This window comes from Gallus gallus, chromosome 31 (genome assembly GCF_016699485.2).
Source record: "Gallus gallus isolate bGalGal1 chromosome 31, bGalGal1.mat.broiler.GRCg7b, whole genome shotgun sequence".
NCBI classification, from domain to species: Eukaryota; Metazoa; Chordata; class Aves; order Galliformes; family Phasianidae; genus Gallus; species Gallus gallus.
The window spans coordinates 1,343,194-1,366,787 of record NC_052562.1 but is presented as its reverse complement, the minus strand read 5'-3'; the positions used below and the strand labels follow the sequence as shown (position 1 = coordinate 1,366,787).

At 61.8% G+C, this 23,594-nt stretch overlaps 4 protein-coding genes across 13 annotated transcripts; 1 reads left to right on the top strand and 3 right to left on the bottom strand.

Moving 5' to 3' along the window:
- Positions 1–882: 882 nt before the first annotated feature.
- LOC107049647 (translation initiation factor IF-2-like) lies at positions 883–14,096 on the bottom strand. 7 transcript variants are annotated; one of them, XM_025145915.3, is made up of 11 exons: positions 13,895–14,096; positions 11,646–11,712; positions 10,816–10,866; positions 10,518–10,679; positions 10,299–10,427; positions 9,989–10,077; positions 6,761–6,863; positions 5,619–5,815; positions 3,887–3,995; positions 2,563–2,735; positions 884–1,093 (listed from the first exon to the last, which is right to left on the bottom strand). In XM_025145915.3, exons 2-11 carry the CDS (start codon positions 11,676–11,678, stop codon positions 973–975), a joined length of 1,167 nt encoding a protein of 388 aa, XP_025001683.2. In that variant the 5' UTR covers positions 11,679–11,712; positions 13,895–14,096; the 3' UTR covers positions 884–972. The 7 variants fall into 7 exon arrangements, with proteins under 7 accessions (XP_025001684.2, XP_025001683.2, XP_046760800.1 ...); XM_025145913.3 differs by having other exon boundaries at positions 885–1,093; positions 11,646–11,739; XM_025145916.3 differs by lacking the exon at positions 10,518–10,679 and having other exon boundaries at positions 883–1,093.
- On the top strand, positions 13,454–16,683 carry ZBTB45 (zinc finger and BTB domain containing 45). The gene is made up of 3 exons (XM_025145909.3): positions 13,454–13,549; positions 13,891–14,916; positions 16,080–16,683. Exons 2-3 carry the CDS (start codon positions 13,935–13,937, stop codon positions 16,409–16,411), a joined length of 1,314 nt encoding a protein of 437 aa, XP_025001677.2. The 5' UTR covers positions 13,454–13,549; positions 13,891–13,934; the 3' UTR covers positions 16,412–16,683.
- On the bottom strand, positions 16,671–20,688 carry ZNF71 (zinc finger protein 71). 2 transcript variants are annotated; one of them, XM_025145925.3, is made up of 3 exons: positions 19,689–20,688; positions 18,947–19,019; positions 16,671–18,071 (listed from the first exon to the last, which is right to left on the bottom strand). In XM_025145925.3, the coding sequence occupies exons 1-3, from the start codon at positions 20,004–20,006 to the stop codon at positions 17,497–17,499; spliced, it is 966 nt and encodes a 321-aa protein (XP_025001693.2). In that variant the 5' UTR covers positions 20,007–20,688; the 3' UTR covers positions 16,671–17,496. The 2 variants fall into 2 exon arrangements, with proteins under 2 accessions (XP_025001693.2, XP_046760837.1); XM_046904881.1 differs by lacking the exon at positions 19,689–20,688 and adding an exon at positions 19,201–19,302.
- Positions 20,166–23,567, bottom strand: LOC121106463 (zinc finger protein 239-like). Of its 3 annotated transcripts, none has more exons than XM_040654475.2 (4): positions 23,464–23,567; positions 23,030–23,115; positions 22,253–22,324; positions 20,166–20,755 (listed from the first exon to the last, which is right to left on the bottom strand). In XM_040654475.2, exons 3-4 carry the CDS (start codon positions 22,317–22,319, stop codon positions 20,166–20,168), a joined length of 657 nt encoding a protein of 218 aa, XP_040510409.1. In that variant the 5' UTR covers positions 22,320–22,324; positions 23,030–23,115; positions 23,464–23,567. The 3 variants fall into 3 exon arrangements, with proteins under 3 accessions (XP_040510409.1, XP_040510408.1, XP_040510410.1); XM_040654474.2 differs by having other exon boundaries at positions 23,514–23,567; XM_040654476.2 differs by having other exon boundaries at positions 23,521–23,567.
- Between the last annotated feature and the right edge of the window lie 27 nt (positions 23,568–23,594).

The following is a 23,594-nucleotide window of genomic DNA, read 5'->3' as shown; positions in this document are numbered from 1 at the left end:
CTTTAAGCCACATCCCCTTTAAAGTCACCCCCTTAAACCACGCCCTCCATAAGCCGCACCCCTTTAATCCACGCCCCCTTTAAAGCCACCACTTAAGCCACGCCCCAAAACCACGCCCCTTTAAAGCCACGCCCCCTTTTAAACCCACCCCAGGCCTCCGCCCCCCTTAAACCACGCCCCCCATAACCCACACCCCCTTTAAAGCCACCACTTAAGCCACGCCCCTTTAAAGCCACGCCCCTTTAAAGCCACCCCTGACCTACGCCCCTTAAGCCACGCCCCCTTAATCCACGCCCCCTTAAGCCACGCCCCTTTAAAGCCACCACTTTAGCCACGCCCCCCGAGCCACGCCCCTTTAAAACCACGCCCCCTTCAAAGGCCACGCCCCCTTTAAACCCACCCGACCTCCGCCCCCTTAAGCCACGCCCTTTAGGCCACGCCCCCCTTTAGGCCACGCCCCCTTTAAAGCCAGCCCTTAAGTCACGCCCCCAAACCACGCCCCTTTAAAGCCACGCCCCCTTTAAACCCACCCCTGACCTACGCCCCTTAAGCCACACCCCTTTAAGCCTCTCCCCTTTAAGGCACGCCCCCTTTAAAGCCACGCCCCCTTTAAACCCACCCCTGACCTACGCCCCCTTAAGCCACACACCTTTAGGCCACGCCCCTTTCAAAGGCCACGCCCCTTTAAAGCCAGTCCTTAAGCCACGCCCCTAAACCACGCCCCCTTCAAAGGCCACGCCCCATTTAAAACCACCCCTGACCTACGCCCCCTTAAGCCACACCCCTTTAGGCCACGCCCCCTTCACAGGCCACGCCCCTTTAAAGTCACGCCCCCTTCAAAGACTACGCCCCCTTTAAAGCCAATTCTTAAGCCACGCCCCCAAACCACGCCCCTTTAAAGCCACGCCCCCTTTGAAAGGCCACGCCCCCTTTAAGCCCCCCATTGAAGCCGTCCCCCCGGGGGGTTCCCTTTCAGGGCTGCTCCTCAGCCCCACTGCTGCGCCCCCCCGGGCTGTCGCTGTCGCTGTCACTGTCCCCATCGTCCCCACGCAGCATCCGGCGCACCGTGCGGGACAGCGTCAGTGGGTCACACCTGTGGGGCGGGAGAGGGGGGGGTCAGGAGGGCACAGAGAGCCCCCACCGCCCCATAAGCTGCCCTATAGACACCCGGCCCCATACAGCCTGCCCGGGATCCTGATGGGGCTATAGGGGGTGTTCTATGGGACCGGAGGGTGTTACGGGGGTTATAAGGGGTGTTATAGGGGGCTATAGGGTGCCATGGGGTGCTATAGGGGCTGTGAGGAGCTATAAAGGTGCTATAGGGGGGTATAGAGGCTATAGGGGGTATGGAGGCTATAGGGGCTGTGGGGGGCTATGGGGTGCTACGGGGGTTGTGGGAAGTTTTAAGGTCCTATAGGGGCTATGAGGAGTTATAAGGGCTGTGGGGGGTTATGGGGTGCTATAGAGGCTGTATGGGGCTATGGGGTGCTATAGGGGCCATTGGGTGCTGTAGGGGCTATAACGGGCTATAGGGGTTGTGGGGGGCTATGGGGTGCTATAGGGCCTGTTGGGGTGGCTGTAGGGTGCTATACAGGGGCTACAAGGGGCTATAGGGAGCTATAAAGTGCTATAGGGGCTATGAGGAGCTATAGGGGCTGTGGGGGACTATAAGGTGCTATAGGGGCTGTGGGGGGCTATGGGGTGCTACAGGGCCTGTTGGGGTGGCTGTAGGGTGCTATACAGGGGATATAAGGTGCTATAGGGGCTATAGGGGCTGTGGGGAGCTATAAGATGCTATAGGGGCTATGAGGGGCTGTGGGGAGCTATGGGGGGCTATAAGGTGCTGTGGGGGGCTATAAGGTGCTATAGGGGCTATAGGGCCTGTTGAGGCAGCTGTAGGGTGGTACCCAGGCTATACGGGGCTATAGGGGCTGTGGGGGGTTATAAGGTGCTATAGGGGCTATGAGTGGCTATAGGGCCTGTTGGGGTGGCTGTAGGGTGCTACAGGGGCTATAAGGGGCTACAGGGGCTGTGGGGGACTATAAAGTGCTATAGGGGCTATGAGGGGCTGTGGGGGGCTATAAGGTGCTATAGGGGCTATAGGGCCTGTTGGGGTGGCTGTAGGGTGCTATACAGGGGCTATAAGGGGCTATAGGGAGCTATAAAGTGCTATAGGGGCTATGAGAGGCTGTGGGGGGCTATGGGGGGCTATAAGATGCTGTGGGGGGCTATAAGGTGCTATAGGGGCGATGAGGGGCTACAGGGAGCTATAAAGTGCTATAGGGACGATGAGGGGCTATAGGGCCTGTCGGGGCGGCTGTAGGGTGCTATAGGGGCCACGGGGCCCTACAGGGGGGCTATAGGGGCTATGAGGGGCTATAGGGCCTGTTGGGGTGGCTGTAGGGTGCTATACAGGGGCTATAAGGGGCTATAGGGAGCTATAAAGTGCTATAGGGGCTATGAGGGGCTATAGGGCCTGTTGGGGTGGCTGTAGGGTGCTATGGGGGCCAAGGGGCGCTACAGGGGGGCTATGGGGTTCCGTAGGGCACTGTAAGGTCCCACCTGAGGCGGACCCGCAGGGCGGCCACGTGGCAAACGGTGGCGGCGGTGCCGTCCCCGATGTCCTCCAGCGCCCGGCGCAGGCGCTGACCCTCAGCCTGGGCACGAACCGCCCCCGCCGCCACCGCCGACAGCTGATCCCGTACGGAACGCACGGCTGCCTCGGCGGCCTCGGCCTGTGGGGGTGTGGGGTGGGATGTGGGGTGTGGGGACATGGGGTGGGACATGGGGACATGGGGTCATGTAGGGGCATGGAGTGTAGGGGTATGGGGTGGGAGAACATGGGGACATGTGGGGATATGGGGTGTTGGACACAGGGATATGGGGTATGAGGACATGGGGACATGGGGTCATGTAGGGGCATGGGGTGTAGGGGTATGGGGTGGGACATGGGGACCTCTGGGGACATGGGGTGTTGGACACAGGGATATGGGGTTGGGACATGGGGACGTGGGGTGGGATATGGGGTCATATATGGGCATGGGGTGTGGGGGAATGGGGTGGGACATGGGGTGTGAGGACATGGGGTTGGGACATGGGGACGTGTGGGGACATGGGGTGTTGGACACAGGGATATGGGGTTGGGACATAGGGACATGTGGGGACATGGGGTGTGGGGGTATGGGGTGGGATGTGGGGTGTGATGACATGGGGTTGGGACATAGGGACATGGAGATGTGGGGTGTGGGACATGGGGACGTGTGGGGACATGCAGTGTTGGACACAGGGATATGGGGTTGGGACATGGGGACATGTGGGACATGGGGTCATGTAGGGGCATGGGGTGTGAAGTTATGGGGTAGAACATGGGGATATGTTGAGATATGGGGACATGTTGGGGCATGGGGTGTGGGGATATGGGGTGGGATGTGGGGTGTGAGGACATGGAGTGGGACATGGGGATGTGTGGGGACATGGGGTGTTGGACACGGGGATATGGGGTTGGGACATGGGGACGTGGGGTGGGATATGGGGTCACATATGGGCATGGGGTCATATATGGGCATGGGGTGTGGGGGTATGGGGTGGGACATGGGGACATGTGGGAATATGGGGTGTCAGACACAGGGATATGGGGTATGAGGACATGGGGTCATGTAGGGGCATGGGGTGTGGGGATATGGGGTGGGAGAACAGGGGGACATGTGGGGACATGGGGTGTGAAGCCATGGGGTAGAACATGGGGATATGTTGAGATATGGGGACATGTTGGGATATGGGGTGTGGGGGTATGGGGTGGGCTGTGGGGGAAGGGGAGGCGCCCGCGGTGCCGCCCCGGTGACGTCACGCCCCCCGCGCGTGACGTCGCCGCCGTGACGTCACCCACCTGCAGGCGGTAGCGCTCCCCGCGCAGCCGCTGCTCCTCCACCTCCCCCAGCAGCACCCGCAGCCGCCGTCCCGCAGCCCGCGATGCCCGCGACAGCGCCGCCCGCGCCCTGCAGCGCCCACGGGGGGGCCCCGTGACGTCCAGCAGCACACAGACCACCCCGGGACCACCCTGGGACCACCCAAGCCCACCTCAGCCCACCCTGGGGCCATCTTGGGTCACCCCGGGACCACCCAAGCCCACCTTGGGACATCCTGGAAGCAGCTTGGACAACACTGGGGCCATCAAAGCCCACACTGGGGGGCCATGGACCACCCTAAGACCACCCAAGCCCACCTTGGGACCCTTGGGGCCACCCTGGGACCACCCAAGCCCACCTCAGTCCACCCTGGGGCCATCTTGGGTCACCCCGGGACCGCCCAAGCCCACCTTGGGACCCTTGAGGCCACCTTGGGACCACCACCCCGTGGCCACCCCACACTCCCTTGGGACACCGCGGGACCTTCTGGGACCACCCTTGGCCACCTTGGGGCCATCTTGGGTCACCCCGGGACCACCTTTGGGACCACCTTTGGGACGTCCTGGAAGCAGCTTGGACAACGCTGGGGCCATCGAAGCCCACACTGGGGAACCATGGACCACCCTAAGACCACCCAAGCCCACCCTGGGACCACCTTGGCCACCTTGGGACCACCCAAGCCCACCTCAGGCCACCTTGGGGCCATCTTGGGTCACCCCGGGACCGCCCAAGCCCACCTTGGGACCCTTGAGGCCACCTTGGGACCACCTTGGGACATCCTGGAAGCAGCTTGGACAACGTTGGGGCCGTCTAAGCTCACACTGGGGGGCCATGGACCACCCTAAGACCACCCAAGCCCACCTTGGGACCCTTGGGGCCACCCTGGGACCACCCAAGCCCACATCAGTCCACCCTGGGGCCATCTTGGGTCACCCTGGGACCGCCCAAGCCCACCTTGGGACCTTTGGGGCCACCTTGAGACCACCACCCTGTGGCCACCCCACACTCCCTTGGGACACCGCAGGACCTTCTGGGACCACCCTTGGCCACCTTGGGACCATCTTGGGTCACCCCGGGACCACCTTTGGGACCACCTTTGGGACGTCCTGGAAGCAGCTTGGACAACGTTGGGGCCGTCTAAGCTCACACTGGGGGGCCATGGACCACCCTAGGACCACCCAAGCCCATACTGGAGCACCTTGGCCACCCTGAGACCACCCAAGCCCACTTTGGACCAACTTAGGGCCATCTTGGGTCACCCTAGGACCACCCAAGCCCACCTTGGGACCCTTGAGGCCACCCTGGGACCACCCAAGCCCACCTTGGGACATCCTGGAAGCAGCTTGGACAACACTGGGGCCATCTAAGCCCACACTGGGGGGTCATGGACCACCCTAAGACCACCCAAGCCCACTTCGGCCCACCCTGGGGCCATCTTGGGTCACCCTGGGACCACCCAAGCCCACCTTGGGACATCCTGGAAGCAACTTGGACAACATTGGGACCACCCAAGCCCACGCTGGGGGGCCATGGACCACCCTAAGACCGCCCAAGCCCACCTTGGGACCCTTGGGGCCACCCTGGGACCACCCAAGCCCACAGTGGGGGGCCATGGACCACCCTGGGACCCCCCAGGACCTCCTTGGCTCAACACCTTTGGACCTCCCCAGCCCAACCCGGGTGCGCCAACGGGGACCCCATAGGACGTCTCACCCCGCCTCGCGCTGCAGCAGCTCCTGCAGGTGGAGGCAGCGGGCGGTCAGGGCGGCCTCGGCCGGGTGTGGGGTCACCCCGGGGTCCCTCAGCCTCCCCTGCAGACCCCTCTGCTCCCTTTCCAGCTCTGCCCGTCCCTCCGCCGCTGCTCTGCTCCTCGCCTGGGCGCCCATCAGCGCCCGCTGCAGCTCCTGGGCCTGAGACAATGGGGTCAGCGCTGGGGACCCTATACATCCCACTTAGATACCCCTATATGGACCCCCACGTGTCCCCCATAGATACCCCTATAGATACTCCCATAGGTATGCCCATATGTACCCCATAGATACCCCCATTGTTACCCCTATAGATACCCCCATAGGTACCCCTATACATCCCGCTTAGATACCCCTATACGTACCCCATAGATACTCCCATTGTTACCCCTATAGATACTCCCATAGGTATGCCCATACATTCCCCATATGTACCCCATAGATACCCCCATTGACACCCCTATAGATACCCCCATAGGTACCCTTATACATCCCCCTTAGATACCCCTATATGGACCCCCACGTGTCCCCCATATGTACCCCATAGATACCCCCAATGTTACCCCTATAGATACCCCCATAAGTACCCCTATACATCCCACTTAGATACCCCTATATGTACCCCTATGTGTCCCCCATACGTACCCCATAGATACCCCCATAGATACCCCTACAGATACTCCCACAGATATGCCCATACATTCCCTATACGTACCCCATAGATACCCCCATTGTTACCCCTATAGACCCTCCCATAGGTATGCCCATACGCCCCCCCATGCGCGCCCCCACAGATACCCCCACACCCCCCCCCTATAGCTGCCCCCCATAAATACTCCCATAGCTACCCCACACAGCCTCCTCCCACACTTACCCCCATAAACACACCTATAGACCCCACAGCCCCCTACACACCCCCTATGGATACCCCTATATGAACCCCTGTGCGCCCCCCGCAGTTACCCCTATGGGTCCTCCCATAGGCGTGCCCGTGCCCCATACCTACCCCCCATAGCTACCCCTACGGACACTCACAGAGCGACACTCACGACGGGTAACCCCATAAGTGCCCCACAGGTACCCCATAGGTGCCCTATAGGCCCCCACCTCCTCGTGCCGTTGCTGCAGGCGCTGCCGCAGCTCCCTGTTGTGCGCCCGCAGTTCCAACAGCGCCGCCTGCAGCCCCGCAGGGTCGTGGTCCCCCCTGCATCTATAGGGGCTGTAGGGTCGGTGGGGGGCACGGAGCATTGGGAGGGGGGTATATAGGGGATAGGTCCCCCCTGCATCTATAGGGGCTATAGGGTCAGTAGGGGGCACGGAGCATTAGGAGGGGGGGTATATAGGGGATATAGGGTCCCCCCTGCATCCATAGGGGCTATAGGGTCGGTGGGGGGCACGGAGCATTGGGAGGGGGGTATATAGGTCCCCCCTGCATCTATAGGGGCTATAGGGTTGATGGGGGCATGGAGTATTGGGAGGGGTATATAGGGGATAGGTCCCCCTGTATCTATAGGGTCGGCAGGGGGCATGGAGTATTGGGGGGGTATATAGGGGATATAGGGTCCCCCCTGCATCTATAGGGGCTGTGGGGTCAGTAGGGGTCACGGAGTGTTGGGGGGAGGTATATAGGGGATAGGTCCCCCCTGCATCCATAGGGGCTGTAGGGTCAGTAGGGGGCAGGGAGTATTGGGGGGGGTATATAGGGGATATAGGGTCCCCCCTGCATCTATAGGGTTGGAAAGGGGCATGGAGCACTGGGGGGGTATATAGGGGATAGGTCCCCCTGCATCTATAGGGGCTATAGGGTTGATGGGGGCATGGAGTACTGGGGGGGGGGGTATATAGGGGATAGGGCCCCCTGTATCTATAGGGTCGGCAGGGGGCATGGAGTATTGGGGGGGTATATAGGGGATATAGGGTCCCCCCTGCATCTATAGGGGCTATAGGGTCGGTGGGGGGCACGGAGCATTGGGAGGGGGGTATATAGGGGATAGGTCCCCCCTGCATCTATAGGGGCTATAGGGTTGATGGGGGCATGGAGTATTGGGAGGGGTATATAGGGGATAGGGCCCCCTGTATCTATAGGGTTGGCAGGGGGCATGGAGTATTGGGGGGGGTATATAGGGGATATAGGGTCCCCCCTGCATCTATAGGGTTGGAAAGGGGCATGGAGCACTGGGGGGGTATATAGGGGATAGGTCCCCCTGCATCTATAGGGGCTATAGGGTTGATGGGGGCATGGAGTACTGGGGGGGGGGTATATAGGGGATAGGGCCCCCTGTATCTATAGGGTCGGCAGGGGGCATGGAGTATTGGGGGGGTATATAGGGGATATAGGGTCCCCCCTGCATCTATAGGGGCTATAGGGTCGGTGGGGGGCACGGAGCATTGGGAGGGGGGTATATAGGGGATAGGTCCCCCCTGCATCTATAGGGGCTATAGGGTTGATGGGGGCATAGAGCATTGGGGGGGTATATAGGGGATATAGGGTCCCCCCTGCATCTATAGGGTTGGAAAGGGGCATGGAGCACTGGGGGGGTATATAGGGGATAGGTCCCCCTGCATCTATAGGGGCTATAGGGTTGATGGGGGCATGGAGTACTGGGGGGGGCGTATATAGGGGATAGGGCCCCCTGTATCTATAAGGTCGGCAGGGGGCATGGAGTATTGGGGGGGTATATAGGGGATATAGGGTCCCCCCAGCATCTATAGGGGCTGTGGGGTCAGTAGGGGGCACGGAGCATTGGGAGGGGGGTATATAGGGGATAGGTCCCCCCTGCATCTATAGGGTTGATGGGGGCAGGGAGTATTGGGGGGGTATATAGGGGATAGGTCCCCCCTGCATCTATAGGGGCTATAGGGTTGATGGGGGCATGGAGTACTGGGGGGGGGGGGTATATAGGGGATAGGGCCCCCTGTATCTATAGGGTCGGCAGGGGGCATGGAGTATTGGGGGGGTATATAGGGGATATAGGGTCCCCCCTGCATCCATAGGGGCTATAGGGTCAGTAGGGGGCACGGAGCATTGGGAGGGGGGGTATATAGGGGATATAGGGTCCCCCCTGCATCCATAGGGGCTATAGGGTCGGTGGGGGCATGGAGCATTGGGGGGGGTATATAGGGGATAGGTCCCCCCTGCATCTATAGGGGCTATAGGGTCGGTGGGGGCATGGAGCACTGGGGGGGTATATAGGGGATAGGTCCCCCTGTATCTATAGGGTTGGCAGGGGGCATGGCACTGGGGGGGGTATATAGGGGATAGGTTCCCCCTGCATCTATAGGGGCTATAGGGTTGATGGGGGCATGGAGTACTGGGGGGGGTATATAGGGGATATAGGGTCCTCCCTGCATCTATAGGGTTGGAAAGGGGCATGGAGCACTGGGGGGGGGGTATATAGGGGATAGGTTCCCCCTGCATCTATAGGGGCTATAGGGTCGGTGGGAGCATGGAGTATTGGGGGGGGTATATAGGGGATATAGGGTCCCCCCTGCATCTATAGGGGCTGTAGGGTCGGTAGAGGGCACAGAGCATTGGGAGGGGGGGTATATAGGAGATAGGTCCCCCTGTATCTATAGGGTTGGCAGGGGGCACAGAGCATTGGGGGGGGTATATAGGGGATAGGTCCTCCCTGCATCCATAGGGGCTGTGGGGTCAGTAGGGGGCACGGAGCATTGGGAGGGGGGTATATAGGGGATAGGTCCTCCCTGCATCTATAGGGTTGGAAAGGGGCACAGAGCATTGGGGGGGGTATATAGGGGATATAGGGTCCCCCCTGCATCTATAGGGGCTGTAGGGTCGGTGGGGGCATGGAGTATTGGGGGGGGTATATAGGGGATAGGTCCCCCCTGCATCTATAGGGGCTATAGGGTCGGTGGGGGCATGGAGTATTGGGGGGGGTATATAGGGGATATAGGGTCCCCCCTGCATCTATAGGGTTGGAAAGGGGCATGGAGCACTGGGGGGGGGTATATAGGGGATAGGTGGCTTGGGGGTGAGTTATGGGGGATATAGGGGGTATGGCACAGGGGACAGGCAGTAGGGCCTATAGGAGACGGGCTGTGGGGAATACAGAGGGCACACGATGGGGGCTATAGGGGACGGGGCGTGGGGGGTATAGGGGCAAAGCTATGGGGATATGGTGGGTGTGCCGTGAGGAGTATAGGGGATATGATATGGAGTCTATAGGGGATGTGGCACAGGGGGTGTATAGGGGGATGAGGGGCGCAATATAGGGGCCGTAAGGCGGGGGCGCCCCACAGAGGGCAGCCTTTGTAGGGCTGTGTGTGGGGGGTGTGGGGTGGGGGGGGGTCCAAAGGGGAGATGGGGGCACTCACGTGGGTGAGGGTGGGCGGGGCACGTGGGCGGTGACGTCATCCCGCTCCTGCTCCGCCCGCCGCCGGGCACGCTGGGCTGCTGCCACTGCCTGCGGGCGGGGCCGCGATGGACACGCCCACCCCGCAAAGCCCCGCCCCCTTCCGTTTAGCCCCGCCCCCTCGGCCGCTCAGCCCCGCCCCTCCCCCAGCCAATAGGCCGCGGCCGCCGGTTAGGTAGCCACGCCCACTCTCGCGTAGCCACGCCCACTCTCGCGTAGCCACGCCCACTCTCGCGTAGCCACGCCCCCCGCACCCCCGTGGCCACGCCCACCTGCCGCAGGCGCTGCAGCTCTGCCTCCTTCTCCCGGCACTGAGACTCCGCCTCCTGAGCCCGGAGCTCCGCCCCTTCCCGGGCCGCTCGCGCCGCCTCCAGCTCCGCCCACAACCCGCGCCCCGCCTCCTGTGTGGGCGGAGCTGCGTTAGGCCACGCCCCCTCCTCGCAGGCCACGCCCCGCCGCCGGGCCACGCCCCCAGCGCTGACCCCGCCCACCTGCTGCTGCCGCAGCCGCTCCCACGCTCGATCCCGGGCTCGGAAGGCTCCGCCCACTCGAGCTTTGGCTCCGCCCACCGCGATCTCGAGGGCCCTCAAGGCCCCGCCCTCTGCCAGGCTCCGCCCCCTTTCGTGCGCCAGGCTCCGCCCCAGCGCCGCCACCTGCGGGGGGCGGGCACACGGTTTGAGTGACAGCTCCGTGGCCCCTCCCCCAACCAGCCCTAGGACGTGGGGGGCGGGGCGTGGCGCTGAGTGACACCTCGGTGGCCCCGCCCCCTTCCCGCCAGGCCCCGCCCACCTGGTTGCTGAGGTCACGAAGCTCCGCCTCCAGGTCCCGCCGGCGCTTGGCCTGGAGGGGGCATGGGGTCAACTGGGGGGGTGTTGGGGGGGGGGGGTGTCTCCCTGCCCCACTCCCCACCCTTTGGTGCTTTCCCACGGTGGAAGGAGAGGAGCATTGGCTCAGGGACAGCAGTGGCCCTGTCTCCCCCCGTCCCTGTCCCCCCCCCCCCCGTGTCCCAATTCCAGCCCTGGGCCTGGCTGGAGGCCAATGGGGCCGGGGGAGGGAGGGGGGTTGGGATGTCTGGGGCCCTGCTAAGGGAAGAGGTGGGAAGGGGGGTCCCTACGGGTGCTGTGGGTCCCCGCATCGCTGCTTCTCTGCCTTGTTTTGGATTCTGGAGGGGTCTTCTAAATCCCTGCACCCCCAATCCAGGACATGAAGGGCCCCCACCCCATACATGGGTGACCCCCCCCACAACCTCATTCACCCTTTCTCAGACCTCGTCCCCCCCCGAAAAAATATCTGGGTCCCTTGTCAGAAGGGGTCCATAAATCCCCTCCCCCCCCCCTACCAGACAACTGTCCCCCCCTGGACCTGGGGTCCACCCTGCTGGGTGGGGCCCCCCCATATCCCTACATCCCCCCACCGTGGGTGCTCTGGGTGCTCTGGGAGGGAGCTCCCCCAAATTTTTGTGTTAATCTCCCCCTCCAGTCACGGAGGTCCCCCCGCATTTGAGCCTATCTCAGTCCCCAGCCCCTCCCCTCAATGCCTGGGTCATCTGGGTATGGGTGGGGGAGTCCCCAGATCCCTTCTTTGCCCCCTCCCCCCCCCCCATCCCAGTCCCCACTCACCTGTGCCAGCTTGAGCGGTCCCTCATCCATCATGACCCAAACTGGTGGGGGTTCAACAATACGGAATCTGGGGAGACACTACAATAATAGCACCCTGCCCCCCCCCCATAGGAGTCCTTAGGGGTGAGGGGGGGGGGTTGACAGATACCACCCTGATATCTCCTCACTCTGTCACGTCCCCGCAGCAGCGCCAAGTGTGGCACTGCCGGTGCCACCCACGCCGCGAGCATAGGAGGACACAAGGAACCTCCCACCTCCCCTTGGTCCCCCCCCAGGCTCTACCCAGTGCCCGCCCACCCCCCAGGGGACACAGGTGGACAGGGACGTCTGTTCTACCCCGGGTGGCATCAGGGCCAGCCCTCGCCCCAGGGATGCGGGCACCTCCCTGGAGCACCCAAAGCATCTTTCTGGGGCATCCAAGCATAGAAGTGGGCACCCAAGCATAGAACAGGGACAGAAAGATCGCCAAGGGCACCTGAGAACCGCCCTGGAGCACCCAAGAATCTCTTCGTGGAACCAAGCATCTCCATGGGTACATAAGCATCTCCTCGGATCACCCAGCGTGTTTCTGGGGCACCCTAGCATCACCCAAGGGCTCCCCAGACACCTCCTTGGAGCACTCAAGAATCCCCTTGGAGCACCCACGCATCTTCGTGGAGGAACAAGGCATCCCCATGGGGTACCTCTTTGGTCATTTGGGTCAGTATGGGTGAAAAGGGGGTTGACATAGGTCAGCACGGATCAACATGGCTCAACACAGATCAATATGGGTCAGTAAAGAGCAACACAGGTCATCGTGGGTCAACGGGGGATCAACATGGGTCGACGTGGGCCAGCACGGATTGGCAGTAGTCAACACGGGGCAAATGGAGCAGCAGAGTGACGGGGGTCAACACGGGCCAACGTAGATTGATAAGGGTCCATAAAGAGCCACAGTGGTGAAAGAAGATCAACAGAGATCAACTGCAGGCATCAGCATGGGCCAGCACTGGTGGATGTAGGTCAACATGGACCTACGTGGGTTATCACAGGTTAGCATGGGTTAATAAAGAGCAACGCTGGTGAAAGCAGAGCAGTAGGGATCAACCGTAACACAGATCGAATAGGGACCGATGTGTCTGGATGGTGGGTTAACAAACATGGGTCGAAATGGTTCGGCACCAACACGGGTCAATGAGGATCAACACAGGTCAACACAGAGCGTCCGGGACCTGTGGGGATCCCTATGGGGATCCGTGAGCCATCTCGGCCCTAGGGAGGTCCATAGGGAAGTCAGGCCCTAGAGGGGGGATTCTGCTGGGGGGAAGGCCCCTATGCAGGCCTATAGGAGGACCAGGTTCTCCCTATGGGGTTCCATAGGGGAACCCAAGCCTGTGTGGATCCCCATGGGAATCTACAGTGCAGGCAGCGGTCAGTGAGGGGCCCAGGCCACACAGGGGATCCAGACGGTCACCATGCAAGCCCTATGGGAGCCTACAGGGGGCTCTGCAGGGTCCTCACAGGGGTCTGTAGGGACCTGCAGCCCAACGGCGGCCCTCACGGGTCTCCACAGGGGACTGAGGCACCACAGGGTCCCCATGGGGGTCTATAGGGTCTTTGGAGTCCCTGCGAAGGTACCTATGGGGCTCTGTGGGGTCTCTATGGGAGTCGTCGTCACCCTCCCCTCCCCCACTCCCCGCTCCCCCCCCCCCCCCCCCCCCCCCCCCCCCCCCCCACCAGCCCGTCTCTATGGTGCGGAGGCGGCGGGAGGACCGTGCCCGCTCCCCCGTCTCTATGCTCCTCGCTCACTTCCGCCCAGGCCCCCTTCTGTCCGGAAGTGACGCAGGGCGCGGCGACCGGAAGCAGCGGCGGCACCGCTTCGGGGCGTGGGGGGCGGCGGCGGCGGCGGCTGCCGCGGGCGTGAGGTGAGTGGAGACCCCTCCCTCTGCGGGCATCCCCGGCCCCTGGGGTGGGGGTGTCCCCGGCTCCAATGACGTCACCAACGCCTGCTGACGTCACGCGAGGTGCCCGCAGGGCCCGGTCTGACATCCCCTGAGGCGGTACGGTGCCCCGCGGGGGTCCTCCGTGGCGCCCCCAGGCCGTGGCGACACCCCCACGTGGCGTCCCCGCGCCCTGCAGAGGTCCTCAGCGACCCCTCCCCACCCCTGGCGACGCCCCATACGAGGTGTCCTCATTCCCCCCAGCTCTTCCCACAGGTACCCCCTCACCCGGCCCTCACTCAGCCCCTCATCGCTCCTCTCTCCAGGTACCTCCAGCCCTCAGCAACGGCCCCGCGCTGTCCCCGCTGCCATGGCGGAGGCCGTGCATTACATCCACCTGCAGAACTTCAGCCGCTCACTGCTGGAGACCCTCAACGGGCAGCGCCTGGGCGGCCACTTCTGCGACGTGACGGTGCGCATCCGCGAGGCCACCCTGCGCGCCCACCGCTGCGTCCTGGCGGCCGGCAGCCCCTTCTTCCACGACAAACTGCTCCTGGGGCACTCGGCCATCGAGGTGCCGCCCGTGGTCCCCAGCGGGGCCGTGAGACAGCTGGTGGAGTTCATGTACAGCGGGTGCCTGGTGGTGGCCCAGTCCGAGGCTCTGCAGATCCTCACCGCCGCCTCCATCCTGCAGATCAAGACGGTCATCGACGAGTGCACGCAGATCATCTCGCAGAGCCGCAGCCCCAAGGTGCTGCCGCCCGCCCGCCCGCCGCCCGCGCCGCCGGTGCCTGCTGATGCTCACCATAAGCTCCGTGAGCTCCTGATGCCGCCGCCAGAGCACGAAGGCTGCTTCGGGACGTCCAGCTGTCACAGCCGCAAGCAGAGGCAGCCGCTGCGGCTCCAGCTGCCGGTCAAGGAGGAGGAGGAGGAGGAGGAGGTGGTGGGGGGAGGCAACGAGGAAGGCTCAGCGCCCCCGGTGCCATTCCCTGCCGAAGAGCCGCCGTTCTTTGGTGCTCCCGACGTCTTCTCTGATGCCTTCCTGCCGCCTTGGACGGGCGATGACGGGGGCAAAGTGAGACCTGAGTGCAGCCTGGAGGCATCGGGGAGGGGTCCAGCTTTTGGGACAGAGGTGGCGCTGGGGGGGAGCAGCCTGGGGTTCACCCCCCCCGTGCCGCCCCTCTACGAGGAGGGGTTTGTGGAGGGGGGGACGGCTGGTGGAGTCCCCCTGGTCCCCAAGGTGCCACGGGCCAGCCCGTCGCGTCGCCCTGAGCCGTCCTACCAGTGTGGCCATTGCCAGAAGACCTTCAGCTCCCGCAAGAACTACACCAAGCACATGTTCATCCACTCTGGTAAGGGGACACGGTGGGGACGCAGGGTCCACGTGGCTCCTTGGGGGGTGTAGGGACAGAGCAGGTCCTGGCAGGGGTCCTTCTGATGGGGGACGGTGAGGGCAGGGGGACATGTGGAGATGAAGACGTGGATTGGGTGAGGGTGTTGGTGGGACAAAGACATGGGGCAGCCGGGTTGGTACGATGAGGGAATGGGGGCAGTGATGCTGGGATGGTGACACAGGAGGAGGAGGGTGAGGAGGAGACATGGAGGCAGCGGGGAGGTTTGGGATACGTGCCCACGTCGCTCTGTGTTGACCCACGCTGATGTGGGTCGACCCACGTCACTCCGTGTTGATGTGCTGAGGTGATCTGCATCAACCTGTGTTTACCTGTGTCACTACCGATCCATCGATCCCTCACGTTGATCCACATTCATCATGGTGGCGTGTTGACTTCTGTACTCTGTGCATCACTCCACGCTGATGCACGTGGGGAGATCCGTGTTGACCCACATTGCTCAGTTGCTCGAGTCATGCTGACCTGTGCTAAGCCATGCTGGAACGCGTTGACCCACGCTGAGCTGTGTTACTGCAACCCGCTGATCTGCGTTGACCCTCTTGTCTCTGGGTTGTCCCATACTGAATCAGGGTTGAGCTGTCTCAGACCACGTTGACCCATGTTAATCTATGTTGACGTGTGCTGATTTGCTTTGAGTCGACCCACAGAGACGTGTGATGATGCATGTTGATCTATGTTGACCTGCGCTGGTCTGTTTTGATGCGTGCTGATCTGAGACACGCCACCTCTGTGGATCCATACTGACATCACCACTCTCTTTTGACCCATGTTGGCCCACATGACTCACGTTGACCTGAGTTGGCCCACAACAACCTGCTGTCAACCTACGTAGCTCCATGTTGATCACGTTGACCTGTGTAGGCCCACAATGACCTGCTGTCAACCTACGTGGCTCCATGTTGATCACGTTGACCTGTGTAGGCCCACAATGACCTGCTGTCAACCTATATAGCTCCATGTCGATCACGTTGACCTGTGCTGCTCCACATTGGCCTGTAACTGATCCGTGGTGCCTCACGTTGACCCATACTGATCCATGGTGCTCCACATTGACCCATAACTGATCTGTGGTGCTCCACAATGACCCGTCTGTCTCTCCACAGGCGAGAAGCCCCATCAGTGTTCCATCTGCTGGCGCTCCTTCTCGCTCCGTGACTACCTGCTGAAGCACATGGTGACCCACACGGGCGTCCGCGCCTTCCAGTGCAGCGTCTGCTGCAAACGCTTCACCCAGAAGAGCTCCCTCAACGTCCACATGCGCACCCACCGCGCCGAGCGCTTCCAGTGCCGCCTCTGCACCAAAGGCTTCTCCCACCGCACCCTCCTCGAGCGGCACGCTGCTGCCACCCACCCTGTGCCACCGCCAGGACCGCCGCCAGGACCACCTCCACCAGACACCAAGGGCGTGGGTGTCAGTCACGCTCACATGGCCTAAGGGTGCCCCAGAGGGTTGTCGCCACCCCCAGACTGGCTCTTTGAGCACCGCGGGGTGAAACCTGGAGGACTTTGACCCCTGTTGTGGATTTGATGCCCTGGATGGACAGATGGAGAGAGAGGAGGTCCATCCCACTCGTCCCTACCCACCCAGGATGTGTTTCTCAATAATGGGGTTTCCTTTTACCTCTGAACCGCGGCGGTGGGGGTGGTTAAATGTGCTCTGGGGTGCTGGCGGGTGGTGAAAAACAACACGCAGGTTTTAAGGACTCATTTTGTGCCATTAATGCAACTGTTTTCCTTAAAAATCCCTCCTACCCCACTGTCTGCCCATGAGGCTCTCACCCAGCAGATGGTGGGTGTCAGCAGGGCTGAGTCACAGGCATATGGCCACCACAGAAGGGCTGCAGTAGCCATGAGCCATATCACGGGTCCTCCCCAAGTCTCTGTGTCTATGCTTAGCCCCAATGTCACCTCCGGTGGCCCACGTGGCTTCTGCAAGAGCCAATGGGGGCACCAGCAGGGCCAACTCATGTTTCCATTGGCCCTTCCCAAGTGTTTGTATTGAGGATGGCCACCAAAAGGGCCTGTCCACATCCCATGGCCACCACAGAAGGGCTGTGTAGCCGCTGACCACATCGTGAAGTCTTTGTGGCCAATTCTGTCCACAGTCCTGTGGCTGTTTGCCTATATGGGCTCCCCACAACAACAGATGTTGACTGGAGTCACACATGTCCCCAGGGCCACTGCAGACGTGCCACAGAAGCCACTGGCCACATCACAGGTCCTCCCCAAGTCTTTGTGTTGATGAATGGTGCCAGCAGGGCCTGCCCACATCCCTGCAGCCACCACGGAGGAGCTATAAGACCCCCCGACCACATCACAGATCTCCCTGAAATCTCTGTCATGATGACAAACGCCCACAGGGCCAAACCCTGCTCCTAGGGGCCACCACTGAAGGGCTGCAGCAGCTGTAGCTCACGCCACGGATTTTCCACGAATCTTTCTGTTGACGACGGGCACCAAGAGGGCAAACCACATTCCAGAGATGAATCATCGCCTCCTCCCATCACCCCAGGGAGACCCTCAGAGGCCCTGCCGCACGGCCAGGCCTGGGCTGGGTCCCCGCTCAGCAGCGTGGAGGCGGCGGTGTCGGACGAGGTGGGAACTGCGGCTGAAGGTTTTGGGGCAGTCGGGGCAGAGGTAGGGCTTCTCACCGGTGTGGGTACGCTGGTGCTCCACCAGGCGGGAGCTCTCGCTGAAGCGTTTGTCACACTGGGCGCATTGGAAGGGCTTCTGGCCGCTGTGCAGGCGGCGGTGCTGGCTGAGGTTGGAGCTCCAGCCGAAGCGTTTGCCGCAGGCGCTGCACTGGTAGGGTTTCTCTCCAGTGTGGGTGCGCTGGTGCTGGAGCAGGTTGGAGTTCTGGGTGAAGCTCTTGGCGCAGGCACCGCACTTGTAGGGCTTCTCGCCCGTGTGGGTGCCCAGGTGCCGCATCAGGTGCGAGCTCTGCCCAAAAGCCTTGCCGCACTCCGTGCACTTGTAGGGCTTCCGAGCGCTCGGAGGGGATGTGGGGGACAGCTCCCAGGCCCAGTCCACCTCCAGGGATGGTGGAGGCAGTGGGGATGTCTTCAGGCTGTCCACCTCAGGGGTCTCCATGGTGCCTGTGGTGGGACAGAGATGGGTGTCACCATGGGGGTCCTTAATTACACTCTCTGGACTGACTAATTACCCTTCTGACCAACCCAACTACCAATCAAGCCATGTGGTGCCCTCTCAGAATTGTCTCTCATCTGGAGGTGGCCATGAGGGGTAATGGCCTAAATGGGATGTGTTGACTGGGGCTGGATCCGTTTAAAGTTTGGGGCTGGACCTGATTTGGGTTCAGTGCAGGGACTCTGCAAAGCTCCCGTTCCCTGCTGCTATGGTGGAATGGACCGGGGATGTGGTGTGTCTCCACTCTTGAAGGTCCTCAAAGTTCACTGGGAGGAGCCATGAGGAACACGGACCACGTGGAACTGCTCTGGTTGGTGTTGGAATTGGTTTGGAGCTGGAACAATGAGGGCCACCTGTGCCATCAAGGACAAGCCTGGGGACGTGGTGGGTCTTTGTCCTTAGAGACACCCAACTCTTATACAGACACAACCAGCAGGAACATGACCCAGATGGACTACAGTGGTGGATGTTGGACCCACACTGCATGGTGCTGGACCTTGTTCCCCCTGAGGCCCTCAAAACTCCCTCAGGTGGGATAGAGCCAAAGACAGAACCTGGCAGGTGGTGGGTCTCCACTCGAGGAGATCCTCAAAACCTCCCCAGGATGAGGCTGTGAAAAACCTGCTCCAAATGCAGCAGGTTTGGGTTTGGGGTTGGACTGCAAAGGTGCCACACCTCCCTCCGTAGCAGAGACAGAGCAGGGAACAGTCAGAAACGCTGTGGCTCTCCACCCCCGCGTGTCCTCAACCCTCTCCTGGCTGTGCCCACCACAGGTCTCCCAGCCCTCCATGCCCCCACCGACCCAAGACGTCCCAGGACTCACCTTGGCGGTCGCCGGGCGCTGTGTCCCCATCCCCGTCCCACTCTGTAAGCGGCTCATCCGGCTGCTCCATGGCCTGCGGGAAGACGTGGCCTCAGAACAGGGGGACACCGTCTGCTACATGTAGGGGAGGAAATGGGCACGGATGGGATTCTGGGGGGGCGCAGAGCTGGGGGGCGGTGGGTCCTTGAGAGGACAACAAACGTAGAGAGGGTAAACGCATGGTGACAACAGGAGGGGGTCGGGGCTCTCTGTACCCGGCGGGGCCCTGGGAAGGTGGGGACGCCCTCCCCCCACCGCTCCGCCTCGCCTCCGCAGCCGCACCGCCTCCACCGCCCTCGACCCGCGCCCCCGGAAGCACTCGTGCCCCACCGGGGGCCGCTCCGCCCCGCTCGGCGGACCGAGACTCGATGGTATTAACTCTCTCCGCCCCGGCTCCTCACAGCAGCACCAGCTGTTGTCTCCCTTTATTCCCACGTTGCCCGCCCCCCTCCCCCCCGGGGCAGAGCTCTGCAGGGGACACCCGTCCGTCATATATACTTTAAGGGAATGTGGCACGGGGTGCTGATAAAGGCAATTTCCCCCTTTCTTTAAGTTTTTGCCCCATTTAAAGGTGCTGCTGCCTCCCTACCCAGGATGTGATGTCACCCCAGGAGGAGCAGAGATAAGGGGATGGGGTCCCAGAGGCTGTAGGGGGATACAGGGCGAAACTGGGATGTCTGGAGGGAGGTTGGGGGGTCTGGACCTGCATTGGGGTGTCCAGAGCTGGATGTGGGGTGTCTCCAGGTCCATCGTTCCCCATGGATACGTGAGCAGAGCGCTGGTGGCAGCTCCCTGACGTCCCCGTGGCAATAGGCAGTTTCTTGAGGCAGATCTGGTGACACAGAGATCCCCTTCCGGTGTCCCCATTGGCTCTGTGTGTCCCTGTGTGTGCGTGACCAGAGCGCAGGCGTGGCTCCCCGATGTCCCCATGGTGACGGGCAGAGGTAAAGGGATTCCTGATGTCCTTATTTTGGAGATGCTGGGGCTCCCGCAGGCAGCTCGGGTGACGTCTGAAGCCCATTCCGACGTCCTCAAGGCTACTGCTGCCCCGAGCAGCGCTTCCCTGATGCCCACAGAACGGACGGAGCTATGGGGGATCCACAACGTCCGCATTTCGGAGATCCTGGCATCCCTGGAGGCAGCTCCGGCGACAGCAAGCAGCCGTCCCACGTCCCCAAGCCTACTTGTGTCCCCGTTGGTGCGTGACGAGGCCGGAGCGCTGCCGGAAGCACTTACCGCAGCGCGGGCACGGATACGGCTTCTCCCCGGTGTGAATGCGGCGGTGGGCGGCCAGGTGAGAGGCGACGGCGAAGGCTTTGCCGCAGTCCCCGCAGGCGTGAGGCCTCTCCCCGGTGTGGCCGCGGCGGTGCAGCGCCAGCGCCGAGCTCTGGCTGAAGCGTTTGCCGCAGTGGGAGCAGGCGAAGGGCCGCTCGCCCGTGTGCACGCGGCGGTGCACGGCCAGGTGGGAGGCGATGGCGAAGGCTTTGCCGCAGTCCCCGCAGACGTGAGGCCGCTCGCCGGTGTGAAGGCGGCGGTGCAAACCCAGCGCCGAGCTCTGGCTGAAGCGTTTGCCGCAGTGGGGGCAGGCGAAGGGCCGCTCGCCCGTGTGCACGCGGCGGTGCACGGCCAGGCGGGAGCGAGCGCCGAAGGTTTTGCCGCAGTCGGAGCAGCGGTGTGGACCGGGAGGAGGTGGGGAAGATGAGACGCTGCGCTGGTGGCTGAGGGGGTCGTGGGTGGGGGGGGGGGATGGCTCCGGGGACGGTCCTGGGGCTGTGGGGAGAGGGAAAAGATGAGGAGGGATGGGGTGCGGGGATGTGGGGGGCACGCGGGGGCATGAAGTGTGAAGTGGAGGACATTCGGAGCGACATGGGGAGGTAGAGGGACATGCAGTGTCATGGAGGAGGCATGGAGTGAAAGGAGGGGCAGCTGGTGTGACATGGGGACACTTGGAGTGATGTGAGAGGACAGTGGGGGACACAGAGTGTCACGGAGGAGGCAGAGAGTGAAAGGAGGGGCAGCTGGTGTGACATGGGGACACTTGGAGTGATGTGAGAGGACAGTGGGGGACACAGAGTGTCATGGAAGAGGCACAGAATGAAAAGAGGGGCAGCTGGTGTGACATGGGGACACTTGGAGTGATGTGAGAGGACAGTGGGATAGGCAGAGTGTCATGGAGGAGGGGCATCTGGTGTGACATGGGGACACTTGAGTGATATGAGAGGACAGTGGGACATGAAGTGTCATGGAGGAGGGGCTTCTGATGTGACATGGGGACACCTGAGTGATGTGAGAGGACAGTGGGGGACACAGAGTGTCACGGAGGAGGCAGAGAGTGAAAGGAGGGGCAGCTGGTGTGACATGGGGACACCTGAGTGACATAAGAGGGCAGTGGGATATGCAGAGTGTCATGGAGGAGGGGCATCTGATGTGACATGGGGACACCTGAGTGACATGAGAGGGCAGTGGGATAGGCAGAGTGTCATGGAGGAGGCATGGAGTGAAAGGAGGGGCAGCTGGTGTGACATGGGGACACATGGAGTGACGTGAGAGGACAGTGGGACACGCAGAGTGTCATGGGGACACGTGGAATGACATAGGGGACACGCAGAGTGACACAGGGACACCTTGAGGGACATGCAGAGTGACACAGGGGATACACAGAGGGAGACGGGGGGCATCTGGAGTGACATGTGGATGTGGGATGACGTGCTGCGTGACACGGAGGGAAATAGGGGGCATTGGGGGTGATGTGGGGTGGCACGCAGACACGCAGGCTGATGGGATACACAGTGATGTAAGGAGCACACAGCTACGTAGGGAAGCACCACGGACACAAAGCACAGTGTGGGGGGCATAGGGATGCAGAGGGGACGTGCTGTATGATGTGGGGGTGTGGAGGGACAAGGTAGCATGGCAAGGAGGCTGGAGAGTCAGAAAGGGACAGGGGGGACGTGCAAAGTGACACGGGGACATGTCAAGTGATGGGGAGACATGGTGTGATGTGAGTATGTGGATAGGTGGATGCAGAGGGGCCCGACAGCATGGGGGTTTGAGTGTCATAGAGGGGCCTGCGGACACAGAGAGGACAGGCAGGGATGTGGGGGCACACATGGTGGGGCCATGAAGTGACAGAGGGAAACGTTAGGCTGTAAAGATAACTGGAACTGTAAAGATACACTGGAACACACAAGGGACTTGAGAGGACACGGGGGTGACACAGAGGGATCAGGGGCACACAAGGGAGAGACAGAGGTGACAGGTGCTCACCAGGAGGGATGTGAGTAGGAAGTTGTCCTGGGGCCACCAATGTCCAGGCGCCTTTGGCAACAAACATGGTGCCTGCAGAGACATCACTGTTACCCAGTACTCCCAGTCCCCCTCCGGTCACACTCCCAGTTCCCTTCTAGTGTTCCCAGTTCCTCTCCCGGTGCTCTCTGACGCCACCTGGTGACTTCCCAGCACCTCCACTTCCCCCTCCCAGTGCTCCCAGTCACTCACTGTGCTGGCTGCCACAACCCCAGTGGTGCAGAGCAGGACATCCACAAGTGACACACCCCAGTGGTGCAGAGCAGGACATCCACAAGTGACACACGCCCTGGGGACACTTGAGAGGCTCCATTAGGTCCCCATGGTGTGATATGGAAGGGGAGCCACCCTCTCACCCAAAAAGTGGGAATGGGTGAGAGCCACAGAGCCGCTAAATTGGTAATGGAGGTGACCCCCCTCTTCAACTAGGAACTGGGGAGCGGGAGAACACTGGGAACGAGGGATCGAGACCTCATTTTGTGTCAGGATGGGCCCAGATTCACCTCAGTTTTGGGGCTCCCCCCAAAACAGGCTGTTAAACGGGCCCACATTTGGGTTCTTTTGTGTGAGATTAGGAACGCTTACCTTCATGGGGAGGGGGGGGGAACTCTAATTCAGCCCCATTTGCTCCAGCATAGCCCATCCTCACCCCAGAGCCACTTCTAAAACCCTGCCACCAAGCCTCCCTGTGGCGTTCAGCCAGCGAGATTAAATGCTTTTCAAGGTGCCTTTACTCACCTCACCACCACGCCGCGGTGAACACTTGGGGAAGCTGGAAGCTGCTTTGGATGCTGTCAGACTTTCTTCTCAGGGGTTGGATGCTCCTGAGAAGTGGGGAAAATGAGGTGGTGAGGTGGAAGGGAGCACAGGAGAGGTGGAATGTGTTAGGGTGGGGGCTTTGGGGGGACACCAGAGGCCCTGGAGTTGCCCACCAGCAGCCCAGAGCCTCAGGCCAGGCCTACATACAACTCCTGGGCAATTCCTTGAGCAAGGCCAGGGCTGCTCCATGCCCCAGCCCAAGCACAGGCCCCAACCCCACACTTAGGCCCTAATCCCACCCTTAGGCCCCAACCCCACACTCAGGCCCTGCCCCAGGCCTGGACCCACACTCACACCCAGCCCCAGGCCACCACCGAAACCCTACCCCTACCCCAGCCCCAGACCTCCCCCACCTCGCAGATCGACCCCGGGAACCTCACCCGCCCCCTCGCCCCCCCTTCACCTCCCACCGCTATCGAATCGGAGTGACTCCGGAGCGCTGAGAGGAGGCTGAGGTACTTGCAAAGCTGATTGGCTCGGGAAG

Coding starts and splice junctions, on each gene's coding strand:
- LOC107049647 (XM_025145915.3), bottom strand. CDS start 11,678: ATGATGGATGAGGGACCGCTCAAGCTGGCACAG. Junction 10,867..11,645: donor GACCGCTCAAGCTGGCACAG/GTGAGTGGGGAC, acceptor TGCCCCCTCCAG/GCCAAGCGCCGGCGGGACCT. Junction 10,680..10,815: donor TTCGTGACCTCAGCAACCAG/GTGGGCGGGGCC, acceptor CGCCCCCCGCAG/GTGGCGGCGCTGGGGCGGAG.
- ZBTB45 (XM_025145909.3), top strand. CDS start 13,935: ATGGCGGAGGCCGTGCATTACATCCACCTGCAGAACTTCAGCCGCTCA. Junction 14,917..16,079: donor GCACATGTTCATCCACTCTG/GTAAGGGGACAC, acceptor GTCTCTCCACAG/GCGAGAAGCCCCATCAGTGT.
- ZNF71 (XM_025145925.3), bottom strand. CDS start 20,006: ATGGGCTTCAGACGTCACCCGAGCTGCCTGCGGGAGCCCCAGCATCTC. Junction 19,020..19,688: donor CTCTGGACACCCCAATGCAG/GTCCAGACCCCC, acceptor GTCTTCCCGCAG/GCCATGGAGCAGCCGGATGA. Junction 18,072..18,946: donor AGCGCCCGGCGACCGCCAAG/GTGAGTCCTGGG, acceptor GTCCCACCACAG/GCACCATGGAGACCCCTGAG.
- LOC121106463 (XM_040654475.2), bottom strand. CDS start 22,319: ATGTTTGTTGCCAAAGGCGCCTGGACATTGGTGGCCCCAGGACAACTT. Junction 20,756..22,252: donor TCCTACTCACATCCCTCCTG/GTGAGCACCTGT, acceptor CTCTCCCCACAG/CCCCAGGACCGTCCCCGGAG.